Below are 15,737 nucleotides of genomic sequence, written 5' to 3' on the forward strand. Positions count from 1 at the left end.
CTTTGGAAAATAAGTTGACCTCTTTTTGGGGGCAGCTTCTCAAATACTGGAACGCTTCTATCATGTCACCCCTAGTCCTTCTTTTCTCTAGACCAGTCATACCCAATTTCTGCAACCATTCTTGATATGATTTAGTGTCCAGGTCTTTCATCAGTTGATCTTCTTTGTACTTTTTCAAAAGTCTCAACATCTTTTTTGTAACGTGACCAAAACTGGATACAGTATCCCAGGTATGATCTTACTAAAGTTTTATAAAGCAGTACTAATACTTCGTATGATTTTGATTCTTTTTCTCTGTTTATATCAAGGATTGTATTAGCTTTTTTGGCTGGTCCTGCACACTGCTGGCTTATATTTAAGTGAGTTAGGTCTTTCCATTGCCCCCACAATTGAATGAAGTATCAACAATGCTCTTGAGTTCAATGTGCTTGCATCCATAGGAGACCATTGGAGTTCTTCCAGGAACTCTATTGCATTTACCTTCAGCTATTTCATTGAGCTAATGCCTGAATGAAGTGGTTCATTTTTCCTCTTTCCTTATTATTGTCAGTGTTTATATCCCACTTATATCTTACTAAAATAACAAGGAATTATAATGTTACTTCTTATGCAAAATTATTAGTGGATTCACCAGGCAGACTTCACTTGATTCTTCTAGGCCTTTTATAGCAAAGCTAAAAAGTTCTGACCATATTTACTTTCTTCAAAATGATCATCCTGCACAGTTTCTTGGGAAAATAGGACACTGCCATGGGATGTCCACTGTTATTTTGTCTTCCTCCCCTCCTTTTTTTTTTTTTTTTAAGATGACATAAATAGCAATAGTAAATCTGAAATACTGGAATTCCTCCTTCCTAGAAGAACAGATTTTATTATTTGCTTTTCACTGTCCATTTTTCTGAAGACAACAGCACCAAAATAGATTGCCTAAAGAGAAGAAAAACTGTCAGGCAGACTTACATGAATCAGTATGATTCCCCTTTCCCCCGCAAAACTGTTCAGGATTTTAAAAAGTGAATTGAATTTGGAAACAATCTGCAGCTGAAGAGGTTTGGTCTGATTTATGAATAGTCAGAATTCTGGTGACTGCATTGTGAGTCAAAACATTGATTTCTAGTTAATCTTCAAAGGCAATTCATACTGCCTTGAGTGGAGTAATTTTGGTTAGAGAAAGCTAAGGCCAGAAAGTTGTGTATAATACAAGTCTGTAGAAATCATTCTGGGCATCACAGCCATGACTGAAAGACGCATATTCCTGCCTATTCAAACAGATTATAATCCATACCTACCATATCTAGTAGTTTCATTACTACTATCCAGTCTTTGTACTAAATGCTTGTTCAGTAAAATACTACTTGTTTGTTAGATCTGTGTACCTTAACTCTTGTTAATCAATTACAAAAATGTAAAAAAAATTCAAGAATGCAGTTTTTCTAAAAGTTCTTGTCCAGGATAGTCCAGAGGCTTTTCTAAATTGTTTGGTTATTCTGTTTTTAAAAAGAAATAGAAAGGGATTGAAGGGATTTTGCTAAAATCTGTTCAGTGTCAAAAAAAAAAAAAAAAAGGTTTTGTTTATGGTTTTTTTTTTTGTTTGTTTTTTTGTTTTTTTTTGTTATAGTCACCGGATGAATATTGTCAGGTAAAAGACAGATTCAAACTTCAGTCTCTAAGGCAGAGAAAGTTTTAGGGGAAAAACATGCAGAATAAGTTTGGGATGAATATGTAGAGAAGTTTTTATTAAACCTTGTTCCATGTTGCCTTTTATTTATCTCAGTTTTATTATTCTTTGGAATTATAGACCAATGGTAATTTTAAAAACCAGAATTCTATCTGGAACTCACATGGAAAGGTGGATAAATACAGGGGTTACACGAGACCACTACATGTTTTTAGAACATCTTTCCAAAAATATTCTATTTTAATAAACTGAGGCAACTGAGTAACTTAGTGGGCTAAAATGAGAAAAATGTTTCTTGTTTACAGATTTCTTGCTTAGCTGACAAAAGAACAGGCTACAGAATTGACACTCTACCAGCCTGTAGAAAACAACTTGGAATATCTGTTCTACAAACAGTCATCCAAATTTTGTATTGCTTATCAGTTTTTGATGTTTACATAGTGAACAAAAAGAATATCATTTCTTGGGAAATAATAGTAATGGTATCTTTAATTACCATTAATTGGACAATGGTTATTCTACTTAACTGTAGTTATCTTAACTGAGTTGTTTTGCACATGACAGGTACTAATTTAGCTAATTTTCACAGTCTACTGCCATATTTGCATCTCCTCTCATACAATTTCAAAAATGATTATGGCTCTTAAAGAGCATGTTAAAGTATGCAGAGATTGCAGTGAGGACAAATAGTGTGGCAAAAAAACAAGTGTTTTACTTGTATATATTGAGATCAGAAACATTTGCAGAACTTAATAGAAAAAGGACTTTGTGGTATAAATGTGGTGTAGAAAATTACTTTAGATGTGCCAAAAAAAATTCTCAAACCTTTTCAGGAGTACATATTCAACATATCTATAGAAACATCAGGCTGGGAGAGAAAGTGTTTGTTAACTTTATGGCAAGGAATATGCATTTTAAAACAGAAACAGAGAACCAGTAACTTCTTAAAGTTCTCCAATCTGTTTTGTGTGTTTTAAAGATACCTTGACAGCTATCTTTTCCAACCCTGTATCTGGAGCAAGATAACTGTTGATGGGCAATGTTGCAAAACTTTTTAAGTAACTTCAAAATCTACTTAAAAGGGAAAACTTTAAAACTGTGAAAACATACTATTGTCTCATCTTAGTCCACTGAAATTTATATGATTTCTCCAGTCTGTCTTGAAGAAAACTTTTCCAAGAATTGTGTTAAGTTTATGTTATTGTAGATTATGGAATTCGCAGCCTTCCTCTTCCTCCTCCTTTAGAACCAAATTTTCATGTAAAATCATGAAATCATTACTTTTCAAAGATCTCCCAGTTTCAAAAGCAAATTAACCTTAAAGATAGATTACCATGTGGGTATAAAAAGCTGCTTTACATTAACACAGAGATGCATAAATTAACTGTCTAGTTATTTGAATCCCATGTAATCACATTGTAAATAAATAGATTGCCACTAATAACTCAACTTGTCTACTTGAAGATACACAAAAATTAAAGGCATCATTCAGAGCATTGTATAGTTGTGCCTATTCATGGCCTTCTTTTTCACCAACAGCAAGCACTCTATCCCATAAAATAGCTCAGACAAAGAAAAATGGAAGTTTCAGAAGTTAGAACTATTTTGTAAAATGTCTGATTATGAGGATGATGATGGTGGAGAATTTGATTTTAAGCATTCCTGGCACTTTGGTGGTTTACTTCTTATTAAGACTTCAGAGATACAAACCAGTAGCTCAGTAATTGCTTTCTTGAATCTGCCTTTAATAATTACATTTAGTAAAGCTGTATTGAAAATTAGAAAGGCAGAGACTAATGGAAAACTAGATTTTTCACTGAATTAGAAAGCAAGACAATCCATATATTGACAACATTTCAAGTTGAAACAGATCAGGAAAACTGTTTTGGACTGTCCACACAAAGAGTCAAATACAGGCCTGATGTGCAGTGGCATCTACATTTTATACCAACAGAGAAACTATACAAGATTTCATGTAAATTGCTGTCTTGAAAAGCTGATACAATTCCAATTTGGATGAAATCATTTAAATCTTTCTGAGGTGGGAATTATTGCAGGATTTTCTGTTTGACATGTCACAAAACAAGAAATTGTGTTAATGAAGTGACTGTGTCTTTAAATTAGAAATGAAAAATTAGATATTCAAAAGTATGGAGAGCGGCATGGGATAAAAAATTAGAATGCTGTGTATGAATCAGTGGAATACCATTTGAGCATCTATGTCATTTTGCTAATTAATTCAAAGAATATTGTTTTGTATGCATTGGACATTACATGGGTCTTTTAGAATTATTGATGGGTCCACCTAAGAGTTGGAGAGGTAGTCCTCAAAATGCAGATTTATTTTGTACTATAATAATTTCTTTTCTGGATAAAAATTTTTTCACATATTAATTTTGTTCTTGAACTTTCATTGATATTTGGGATGCTTGTGTTGCTTTCCATGATATGCCAACAGTTTGGAAACTATTACGAGGACAATAAAAATGGGTTTTACATGCATTTATAGCTACAAAAAAATTAGTTACAAATGGACATACTCTCTATCAGTTTTTGGTGGTCTGAAAAATACACATCTCTTTGTATATTTGAATAAGCATTTTGCTACTATGGATTCAGTTTGGAGGACCCTTTTAGAAGCTTAGGTTAAATGTTTAAATCTTTAATCTATGTTTTTCCCTTTCCCTTTTATTGATGTTTCATTAAAAAAAAACTTGCACAGTTTTTTTTAAATGAATATAAATTAATTTCTATTAAGTAAATACTTAGAGTAGCATACAGTTTTAAAAATTTGTCTATGTTACTTAATCACATTATAAAATCTGTACTTAGTATTATGTAATATATATTATATTCAATAGACAGGTAATATTGTTCTTCAAATAAACTTGTAGTCATTCTCCCTTCCCTCTCCCAAAAAACTCTTTGGGTTGAATTAGAATGAGATGGGGACAAATATATGTATTTAGTTTCAGCAGGGCGTATTCCTCAATATGTATCATTTCTTCTTTTTTAGCTAACTGCAGTAGCTAATTGCAATGGGAGGACATTTTACAACATCTGGTCATGAAGTGACTAAATATGTGAGAAACAGAAACAGTAGAGAATGACTAACTAGCTGTTTGAATGACCATTAGAATAGCTGGTCAAGTGGACAAAATGTATCAATATTGTCTTGGTGGCGCAGCAAACTAAAGCACTGTTAAGTAACACCAGCTGCCTGCAATTACTGCAAGTTCAAATCTCACCAGGCTCAAGGTTGACTCAGCCTTCCATCCTTTCGAGGTAGGTAAAATGAGGACCCGGTTTGTGGGGGCAATAAGCTGACTTTGTATAAAAAAGAACACCGCTTGGGGGGGGGGAAGCCCTACTAAGCAGGTATATACAAAAGTATGAAGGCTATTGCTTAACACATTGTAAGCCGCTCTGAGTCTCCAGAAAAGGGTGGCATATAAATCAAACCAATAAATAAATTGTCATGTTTCTCACATGTCTCCTATTTCATTGAATCCAACAGTATTTTCCATATCATGAATTTGTGTTGTCTGGGTACCTTATACGAATAAATGGTATAATTCGGAGCATTAAAGAATAGGAAAACTGTAAATAAAAAGTTTTTTAAAACATTATTTCAAATAATTTATACGGCCACCCACCTCACAAGGGTGGGCGCAACGGCTCAGCAATTAGGATGCTGGACTTGTCAGCTGGAAATCCCATAGCTGATTGTGTGACGAGGTGAACTCCCATCTTCACCTAGTTTCTGTGAGTTCGAAAGCATGCAAATGCACGTAGATAAATACGTACCACTTTGATGGAAAGGTAACAGTGCTCTGTGACATCATGCTGGCCACATGACCACCGAAATATCTTCAGATGGTGCTGGCTCAATGGCCCTTGAAAGCAGAGGAGCACCACACCCTATTGTGGGTTATGATCAGCAGAGTAACCATCCACAGGGAATTCTTTTCCATCTCACAACAGTGATTCTAGATGACTTACAAACATTAAAGATATCCTCACACAAGCTGGTTTTCTCCTGCTTTAAATGCAGTGCCAGAGGTTTTGTATTTAATGCTGAATTCAAGTTAGAATTACATTGCTACAGTACTGTTATTCAAACTGTTTCTCACATTGTGCTTGTCAAATATAAATGATTTTATATGAACCAATGTCCATTTGTAAACTAGAACTTTGAAATAACAGAATAACGGAGTTATTATGGCTCAGTGAAATATATTAACCCAAATATTAAGTATGAACAAGCCATGTGAAAAGTGTGGCTGGGGGTATACAATTTGTATGAATTAAATTATCTAAGGACTTGGACATAATATATCAAACATGGTTAAATTTAATTCTAGTTAGTTAAGTATTGTGTGATCTAGGGCATTTGGTCAACTTATGATTTGGTGTATTATTTAAACCCAGATAGTGGTGAATTTGGTCACTAGAATGTAGTCTGTGTGAATCTAGCTTAAAACTGTACTATTATTTTCTACTGAAATGAATGCAGTAGTACCAGATTTTTTTTGTTTATAACTTGATAAAAAATATAATTTTATTTATTGCATCCTTGACTACTGCTGAGTACTGCTGAGTACTTCTACGGCAAAATATTTCAGTATTCACTAACTTAAAAAAAATAAGTATATTTCTGTTATATTTGGTAAGATGTATTTGTTTATGGTACAAAACAGTGGTATCCTTTTTTTGTTTAAGTAAGTTGAATTATCTAAAAAGGTTTGCTTGCTTCCAATCACTTAGCTACATTGTGCTATGTTTCTTCAGTTTTTATTATATAAAATGTGTTGGGCTAGAGCGCTGTCTAAGTGTCCATGAGAAATTTTGGTCTAAAGGGAATTAGTTGTGATGTGGGCAATGGATACAGGTGGCCAATAAAAATGCAGATTAACTTCATTAGTATTCAGCCAAGATGTAGTAAAGTTGAGTAAAGTTCATTTGCAAAGAACTAATTGCTTGGTACACTGGGTACACCTCTACTGATAAATAAAAAGAACCAAAAAAAAGTTTGGTTTGAAATACAGATTTAATTTAATTTAATTTAATTTTAATTTAATTAATTCAATTTATATGCCACCCCTCTCCGAAGACTCAGATTTGTTTTTGTTTTTTAAAATTTCCAGTATGTTTGTACTGTATATGGAATACAAATATATATTGAAGAATTTCAGCATACTTCCATAATTGCACGCCTAGTATTTCCCTTCAGTTCTCCTTATTTTGACACCCTAGAATCCCCAAACATAGACATCTTTTTAATATAAGATTAGGATTCTAATACAGAAGTTCTGAACAAGAAACATCCCTCCTCCATTTGGCCAATATCAGACATGAGTAAGATCAAGTCTGATTTTACTGGTAAATATTATATGCAGAACTGGTTTTTAGAATAGGATTTGGAGAGGAAAATCCAGGGGGAAAAAGCAGGTATAAATAATTTCTGTAATTCTACTTATTAGAAAACTGCACGGATCCTAGTTACAGGTGTTCAGCTTGAAAGTATTTTAAGCTACAAATGGAAGCTCAGGGTTGCTCCCCTATGCTGAAAGTTTTGTTCCAAATAATTTTTGATATTTTCATCATTTGGTTGGATGCATTTAAATTGTTGACAAGTTTTAAATTATGACTTCTGGTTCATAGGTAATAACAAGCCAGGAACTGTAAAAACAAAAACTGAATCATGTTAACTACTGCTCCAAGATATGCAGACAGAGCAAAAGAAAGTTAGACTATAAAAGCCTATGGTTTTTCCCCAACTTATAGAAGTTCATCTATTTAGCACTAAATTCTAATTTAAGGTGATCATCTTCTTCCCTTGGCCTTAACTCCAAATAAGACCTTAACAATTGGGAAAGTTGATTTGTACTAGAGCCATGATGGCGAACCTATGGTACACATGCCACAGGTGGCACACAGAGCCATATCTCTGGGCACGCGAGCGTTGCTCTAGCTCAGCTCCAGTGTGCATATATGCGCCAGCCAGATGATTTTTGGGCCTTCTAGGCCCACCGGAAGTTGGGAAACGGACCATTTCTGGCCTCCGAAGGGCCTCCGGGAGGCTGTTTTCACCCTCCCCAGGCACCAAGAAAGCCTCTGGAGCCTGGGGAGGGCAGAAAATGGGCCTATCAGGCCCATTGGTAACCTTTTTGCCATCCCGTGCCAAAATTGGGGGGAGCACGGGGGGTTGCATGTGCATGCACGGGGGTGCGGGAGGCATTGAATTATGGGTGTGAGCATGCATGCGCACAACCATCCCGCGCTCCCACCGCTTTTGGCATGCAAAAAGGTTAGCCATCACTGTACTAGAGTTTTGGGAGGTAGATTGCTTTCCAAATTTGCTATGGTTTATAGTGTATTTATCATAACAGTTTGTAATGCATTTATTATAATGGATAATCAGACAATGATTTACTATTCTGTGTTAAATATTCACTTTAAATGAAGACATCTGTTAAATATATTTATTGAAACCTATAAAAAACTTTGCTATGATTTCTCACAAAGAATTTTTCAAATAGGACTTTAATTTAATAGGTCTCAGTATTTCTTCTCCATCTTTTGATAGTTATGAGATAAAATGTCCTATTTTAGGCACGTTAATCTGAGAAAAGTGTAAATCCTCACACACACTCTGTTCTTCATTTATATGAGTTAAATGGATAATTATTTTCCCTATCAACTATTGGCTCAATGTAGGAGAAAATTGTTGAGAACTGAATGCACTTTTATTGTGGTGAAAGAGAAAGAACATTCATTTGACTGCCAAACAGTTATAAATATAATTTGTTCTATCTGCTGCATTTATGAATTATACCTTTGAAAGGCAGAATGTAGTAATTGAAGTTCTATATTCCTTGCTAAAACAGCCAAATTATATAATAGGTTAAATGTGTGCATACCATCATAAATCCCCCATCTCCAAACTTTAAGGTTACACACATTGATGGAGAGGGAAATGAATGTGGTTTGAAAGATACATTTGTATGTGTTTGTTGTTAATAGATTTTCTTTGCCATGATCTGTATGAAAGTTTTGCCACAAGCTGTGATTTTTTTCTTGGGAAGAAAAGTTATAAAAAGCAGATTTAAGGAAGAGAAAAAATAACTTTGGTACAGTGGAAAAATATTTCACTCCTTCCTAACATACTGCTTAGATTGAAAATAACACAAGAAACATATAAGTTATAAAATGGCGTCTTTAAATTTTGGCTTAGTGCGTTCTGAGAACTTAACCAAATATAGTTTATTTTGTAAGAACTTGGTGCATTGTGAACCAAATCTCTGTAGTTTTGACGTTATTACTTTAAATGAGGATGCATATTAAAACCATACATTAACTCTTTTTGTTTTCAAAAATTGTACAATGGAAGTGGTTACGGGTCATTCTTAGTCTTCATGATTGCTACATGGACAATGTCTTTTTTCAGATATGGTAGTGAACGTGCAAGGACAAACCAATTTTCATTTTACATCAGAAAATGTATGAATATCAAAAATACATAAATAATCATGTCTGATAATTCTTAGTGTAGGATTTCCTTTTACCTCTCATATCATTCTTAAATAACTAAATAATACTTTATAAAATTCATTGAAATTGCAATAAACTATTTTGTCATTTTGGGAAATAGTTGCTGCAATTTGTACTTCAACAGCAATCCATAATGTTGTGTTTATGAAATTGTGTATTCTTCTTCAAAAGTAGGAACATTTTCTTTTGGTACAGATCTTCTAAATATATAATTTCATTTGCAAAAACCTCGGCACAGTGTAACTTTATTACAACTGCTGGATCTTATTTTTTCAGGGTCCAGGTCAGGGGTGGGTTCTACTTACCTTTACTACCGGTTTGCAACGGGGCCGCGCGCACGCTCTTCTGCGCATGCGCAGAAGCGTTCTAATGATGTCGGGGTCGGTGGGCGGAGCTTCCCTCCGGTTTTATTACCGGTTCTATAGAATTACCTGGTCCAGGTAATTGAACATGCTTTGGTTTGATGTTTGCATTTGTCATGTAGCAAACTCTAAAACTCTCGAAGTAATCAGTTTTCAGAATGACCAGTATTTTAAGAATTTTAAATATCCTAAAGCTAATTTTAATTGTTCTTAGCAAGCATACCACGAATCTGAAGAATTACAATAATAAAATTGCAATAAAGATGTATTGTATTTTGAAAAACAAATTGTATTGTTTCTGATTGCTAATCTGTACAGTTAAGAGAAACAATGTTCATATAGCACACTAAGCCATGGCTTGTTTTACTGCTGAGTTTTTAAAGAAACCACAATTGACTCAGTTTATACAATTTACTAAATTATAATTTATAGTTAACTAATTATGACTACTAGATTCACATAACACATTAAACCAAAGCCAAATAAACTACATTATGTCTCTGTATATATATAGTATATGAAGTCTACAAGCTGAATGCAATTAGTTTAGAGTTATGAAAGGGGGATTTTGAAAAGTAAAATATCCCAGATACAGAGTTTAGTAGCTTATGGGTAATAGTATTTAAGCCAATATTTCTGGAAAACAATCCCTGACATACAGAAGCTTCAGACCATACATACAATATGGAAATCCAAAATTATCTTCCAACTTAAAAAATGTTCATGAACTTTGACCATTGAACCTGGACTTTAATAAGAATTTTTTAATTCTCCCATTCTCCCCAAAAAGTTTTATTATATCTTACTTCCTTGATTCAAAAGCCAAAGCTATATAAAGAAAACCAGCCTTCCCTGGTTTTGAGGGAGTAAATGAGCTTCTATTTACTAGCAATAACACTTACACTTACCGGTAGGTACTGCTTCATAGTGCTTTTACAGCCCTCTCTAAGCCCTCAGCATATTGCCCTCAACATATTGTCCTCATTTTCCCCACTTCGGAAGGATGGAAGGCTGAGTCAACCTTGAACCGGTGAGGTTTGAACTGCCGAATGCAGCTAGCAATCTGCTGAAGTAGCCTGCAGTACTGCACTAACCACTGCGCCACTTTGGCTCTATCTACTTACCACCTATTTACTAGGTGATCACTCGATGCCACTTAGTTACCCTGTACTACATGGATAACTTTATTGTTTCAGTTCACTCATAATTGCTAAATTGTGCTTGTTGAGTGTGTTTTATTTCTGGATTCATCAATAATGTTAAATCATAAACCATGATTTACAAATTGGGCTGGATTCATAGAATATACCAAGCTAAAATCAAACAATACTACAGCTTAGTGCATTGTGTAAACCTAATTTGCTATAGATAAAATGGTTTAGAGACAAAATAAAGTTGCAAATTTTCATATAAGCGCGTTTCACCAAAATTCATTTTTTAAAAAGTACTTGAAATACACGTAGATGCTCTTTCTACAGTTGTTCCCTATCTCATTATAGAAATTGTGTTAGAAATATTAGTCATGCAGAACAAGGATCAAATCCACAAATGATGGAGGCAACCTTGAGGGAAGTCTTGTCCACTTCCTTGAGACAACAAGCTTGAATACATTCCAAGTTGCAGGTTATTGGCTGTCAATCTCTCAGCTGGCTTCCATTTCCAAGTAAATGTGATTTTTATCCACAAAATGCCTAGATAATTATAAGAGATAAAGTTACATAGTTCTCTTTTTTGGAAAATTTCCTATCTTAACATTTTTCCACAAATTCATTTTGGAGAGGAAAAAGTATGCTTAACACAGTTTTAGATTAGGAAATCTCCTGCATCTATTATTCACTCTCTCAATTTTTTTTGTTTCTGAAGGTAAGAATATTTACTGATTGTAAATAGATTGTCTTATGCAATTTTCTGATCTTGGTTTCACTAGGTTGTGTTTTCATGAGCATTGTGAGATATTTCTTGTCACCTGCCCTAAAGATTTGACCTAGTGACCTGGAAATCAAGAAAATGTCATGTTAGTGGCTACTAATTAGTGGATCTACAGAGCTGCTTCATCTGGCCTTTCAACCTTGTACAGACAGCATCCAAAGCTGTCATACTCATCACGCTAAGAAAACAAGTCAGCACCACATTTTTTAAAGTAGTTTAAACACTAAAAAATGGTCCAGCTGAGACTAAACAAGAGTATATAGGTTAGGGCAGAAATTAACCTATAATGTAGTGTTCATATTTATATCTCATGCAGTAAAGATACAAAAAAGTAGAGTTGCCTACAGGATACCTATCACTGTATGTTGTGAATGTGCTGTGTATACTACAAATGTTTCTCACTTATTTTGCCTTTTTAAAATAAAATTCCATCACCGCATTGCCTGTGGGATAAAATATTCAGTTGCAAAATGCAGATAATGTCTAGGAATAAGAGTAGTGAAATAAAATAGACTTTTTAGGCACTAGACATTTTAATCCTTAGATGGATTTAAAGAAACACTTGGTTAAAGGCATCGGAGTGCTCGTTAATCAATGTTGCATCCTGGTATCTCCTGAGTGTCGTGGGGTTTTGAGAGGTAGAAAAGATTGGCTACAGTAATTAAAGCAAAGAAATCGATCACAAACGATCACAAACATATCAGGAAATACATAAAAGTAATCTTTTCTTTTCACAGGTCTTTAAGATCGAAGTACTAATGAATGGAAGAAAGCATTTTGTTGAAAAAAGATACAGTGAATTTCATGCTCTCCATAAAAAAGTAAGTATACTGTGTAAATTGTTCAGGTAATACTGTCTGTAGCCAATTTCCATTCATTCCCAAGTAATGACTGCACTTGTTTTCTGAATATGATAAGGAAGCTTATACTTTACCTGCATTACTGTCCACTTTTAAACAATTGAAGGTAAGTAGGTAGATAGGTAGGTAGGTCCAGAAATACCCTTTCTGGACAAAGAAAGCATTCCATTCTTTTCTGATCAAGTATGGGGTACTATTCTTTTTATATAGTGGCCCATCGACTCAGATAAAATTCAGTCCAGGTCCTCAGCCAAGGGTGGGTGATGGGCTAAACTTAGACAAAGGAATATTTTTTGACTTTGTCTTTTTTACCATCTTTCATATTGAGTTTAATTCTCTCTGTGTTCATTACTACTGGATAATCAAAGCCTCAAGCAAACAGACCGTCAGAAAAGAAAAAAATGCAAATTTCAGTAAGTGGGAGTTGGTAATTCCCTCTATCCTGTCTTTTGGAGGGAAAATCCAAGTGGCAGAAAGATTATCCACCTTTTTTTTCCAGAGGGAAAGGCTAGCTAGGGGTAAGAGTTACTCTCAGGTGCCATGCCACTTTTCCAAACTGTACCGGGTAGAGGCATTGATCTTGAGCAAACCATTTGAAGTTCCTTCCTGTAGCCAACATGACAACCTCAGATTTTTCAGGAATTGCTTTACAAAGTGGGATGTGCAGCAAAGCGCTGTAGTTTAGGTATGCTTCATTGAAATCCCCGTCTCTCTTCTTCAGCAACCACTGTTTTATGTTGACTGATCATAACCAGTTTTTCTAGGCTGTATGGAAGTTCTTCCCATCAGGTTTTATTTCTGCTTATCTAATTGGTACTAATTCCCTTTTTTGAACAGTGTTTTATCCTAACCTGAGGGAAAATCCACACTGCCTGCTTGCCCTGATGCAATGATGACTCAATGATGCAATGATGCCCTGATTTACAAGGACATGTCTGCATGTCTTTCTCTATATTACAATGTTCTCTTGCACCTGGCGCAACTTAGTTTTACATGCCAGAAGAGGTGTTTTCCCTAATATCCCATAGTCAAGATGATGTACCCAGCAAATGCAGGGCATGCTGATATGTCTGAATTCGATGTTCCATACCAGCAGTCTCTTGGCTCTAGTTGTTTCTGCAGGTTTCCTGTGGAATTTCCCCCTTTGATCTTGTTTTTAATCTGTTCCTCATTTCTGTCTTGGCTGCCAGGAAGAACGCAACTGTAATTTCTTTTTTTATGTCAGTTGGTCAGCTGGTTGACCTCTGTAACATGGACACCCTTAAATCTTGTCCTTTAGAAAGTTGCACATTAAAACAGTATGGACCACAGCACATTACAAACCCATTCTGGAAACTCGCAAACATGCACATGATGGCAGCAAGATTTAAGGTCATGTGATTTCCTACCAGCTCTAGGATGGCAGGGAAGCATAATAGAGTAGTTATACTGACTTGGCCTAAGTTGGCCAACCTAAATTGTGAGATTAAATATATTTAACTCAATTATTTAAACTTAAATTTTAATTACTGTCATATATGATGTTGGATTTGTCCAGCGTTTGTAGAATTATGGTTGGAGAAATACATTGCTGATTTACTATCCCATTTAAAAAGCAAATCCAGAAGAACTAAAATCGATGCCAAGAAATTCTAGGCTTTCCATATAAAAGATAAAGGTAAAGGTTCCCCTCGCACATATGTGCTAGTCATTCCCTACTCTAGAGCGCGGTGCTTATCTCTGTTTCAAAGCCAAAGAGCCAGAGCTGTCCAAAGACATCTCCGTGATCATGTGGCCGGCATGACTAAATGCCAAAGGTGCACAGAACGCTGTTACCTTCCCACCAAAGGTGGTCCCTATTTTTCTACTTGAATTTTTTACATGTTTTCAAACTGCTAGGTTGGCAGAAGCTGGTACAACTAATGGGAGCTCACTCTGTAACGTGGCGCTAGGGATTCGAACCGCTGAACTGCCACCTTTCGACCGACAAGCTCAGCGTCTTAGCCACTGAGCCACCGTGTTCCTTCTTCACTACTTTCCCTATTTGAATCACCAATTTCCATATTTAAAGAGAGACATAGATTGACTATGCTAAGATTGTGCCTCAATCATGAAATTCAGATCTGCTTAAGGTTATCAGAACACTGGATCATATTGGAGCTTTCCACATGCCTATCAGAAATAGTAGTTGTAGAACAACACCATATTATGGAAGTTTGGTTTAAACAACTGTAAATCGGCATCTGTGAACTCCTTCCTGAACAGTAGACTTTCTTTTCTTTGATATCCAAATCTCATGGCTTGAAACATTCGTTGACACAGCTTTTAGTCAGATGACTTCTCCTTAAGATGAAAGATGAAATGTAAATTACTCTACTCCTGTGGGCATTACATGTCAAAGTCAAATTTGAGTTTGAATGTCCTTTTGACTTTCAATCTCCACCCCTTTGCACAATTTTTGAACTGATAAAATACCTGGAGAGTACCACTTTTCCTTATTTCAACTATAGGTAAACTATATTTGTTATCTTTCTTCTTACTTTTATTTTTAATGCAGCCTGTTTTGTATGTCAAATGAGTTAATCAAACCATTTATTAGAATCCTGATAGCTAGGTATTATTCATGCTAATGAGACAAAGGAAGTATAGGTCTCTCATCTACAGTAAAAAAGTAACTTATCCAAGGGCACGTAAAAGCTACAACTGTCCAGATATGCCACAGTCACCAGATCCCTTACAGATTTTTGGAGAGGAATTGATTTTCCTAATATTTATATCCTGCTTTCCCATTTTAAAAAACATAAATTGTGGACAGGAATTGATTCATATTCATTTATCAATCTGGCTATAAATCAGCCAAAATAAAGCCATAATTTTATAGTTGTAGAAAACTCTTTCATACTTAAGTCAATTATAACTTCTCCACTTTGAGGTGCACAGTAGGATTATATAAGGACTATAAAAATATGGACAACCACTAGATGGCAACAAAGAATTAACATTTTCTTTTTTTTCTTTGCTGCTGTCTTCCAGTTGTCTAAATTTTTGCAGGCCAGATCTGATGGTCCCAGCACAGTGATGGCAAACCTTTTGGGGTTAACATGTCAAACATTCAGAAAATACCTAACTTTATTCTGCTGTCAAGTCACACACACACACACACACACACACACACACACACACACACTTATCTCCCAGTCATCTAGATCTCATTGAATGGTGGCAGTGCCAAGGCTGGGCCTAAAGTAGAGGACCCCTCGACTTCAGCCCTAGAACTACAGGTGCCACTCAAAAAGCCCACCTTGTGCCATTCCCCAAGAATGTGTGATTGTCTTGCAGCCCGCTGTTCTCCAGGATCTGCCACTTGCCTCTTAT

General features: G+C 35.2%; 1 protein-coding gene across 2 annotated transcripts in view; it reads left to right on the forward strand.

Annotated features, from left to right (window-relative positions):
* Positions 1-15,737, forward strand: part of SNX24 (sorting nexin 24) — an 81,772-nt gene that overhangs the window by 34,087 nt on the left and 31,948 nt on the right. For both annotated transcript variants that reach the window (XM_034409965.2, XM_034409967.3), the window contains exon 2: positions 12,261-12,344. In XM_034409965.2, the coding sequence (XP_034265856.1) occupies positions 12,261-12,344 (84 nt within the window). The remainder of the gene's footprint in view (positions 1-12,260; positions 12,345-15,737) is intronic.

This window comes from Pantherophis guttatus, chromosome 2 (assembly GCF_059756535.1).
Source record: "Pantherophis guttatus breed Tessera chromosome 2, ASM5975653v1, whole genome shotgun sequence".
Taxonomy (NCBI): Eukaryota; Metazoa; Chordata; class Lepidosauria; order Squamata; family Colubridae; genus Pantherophis; species Pantherophis guttatus.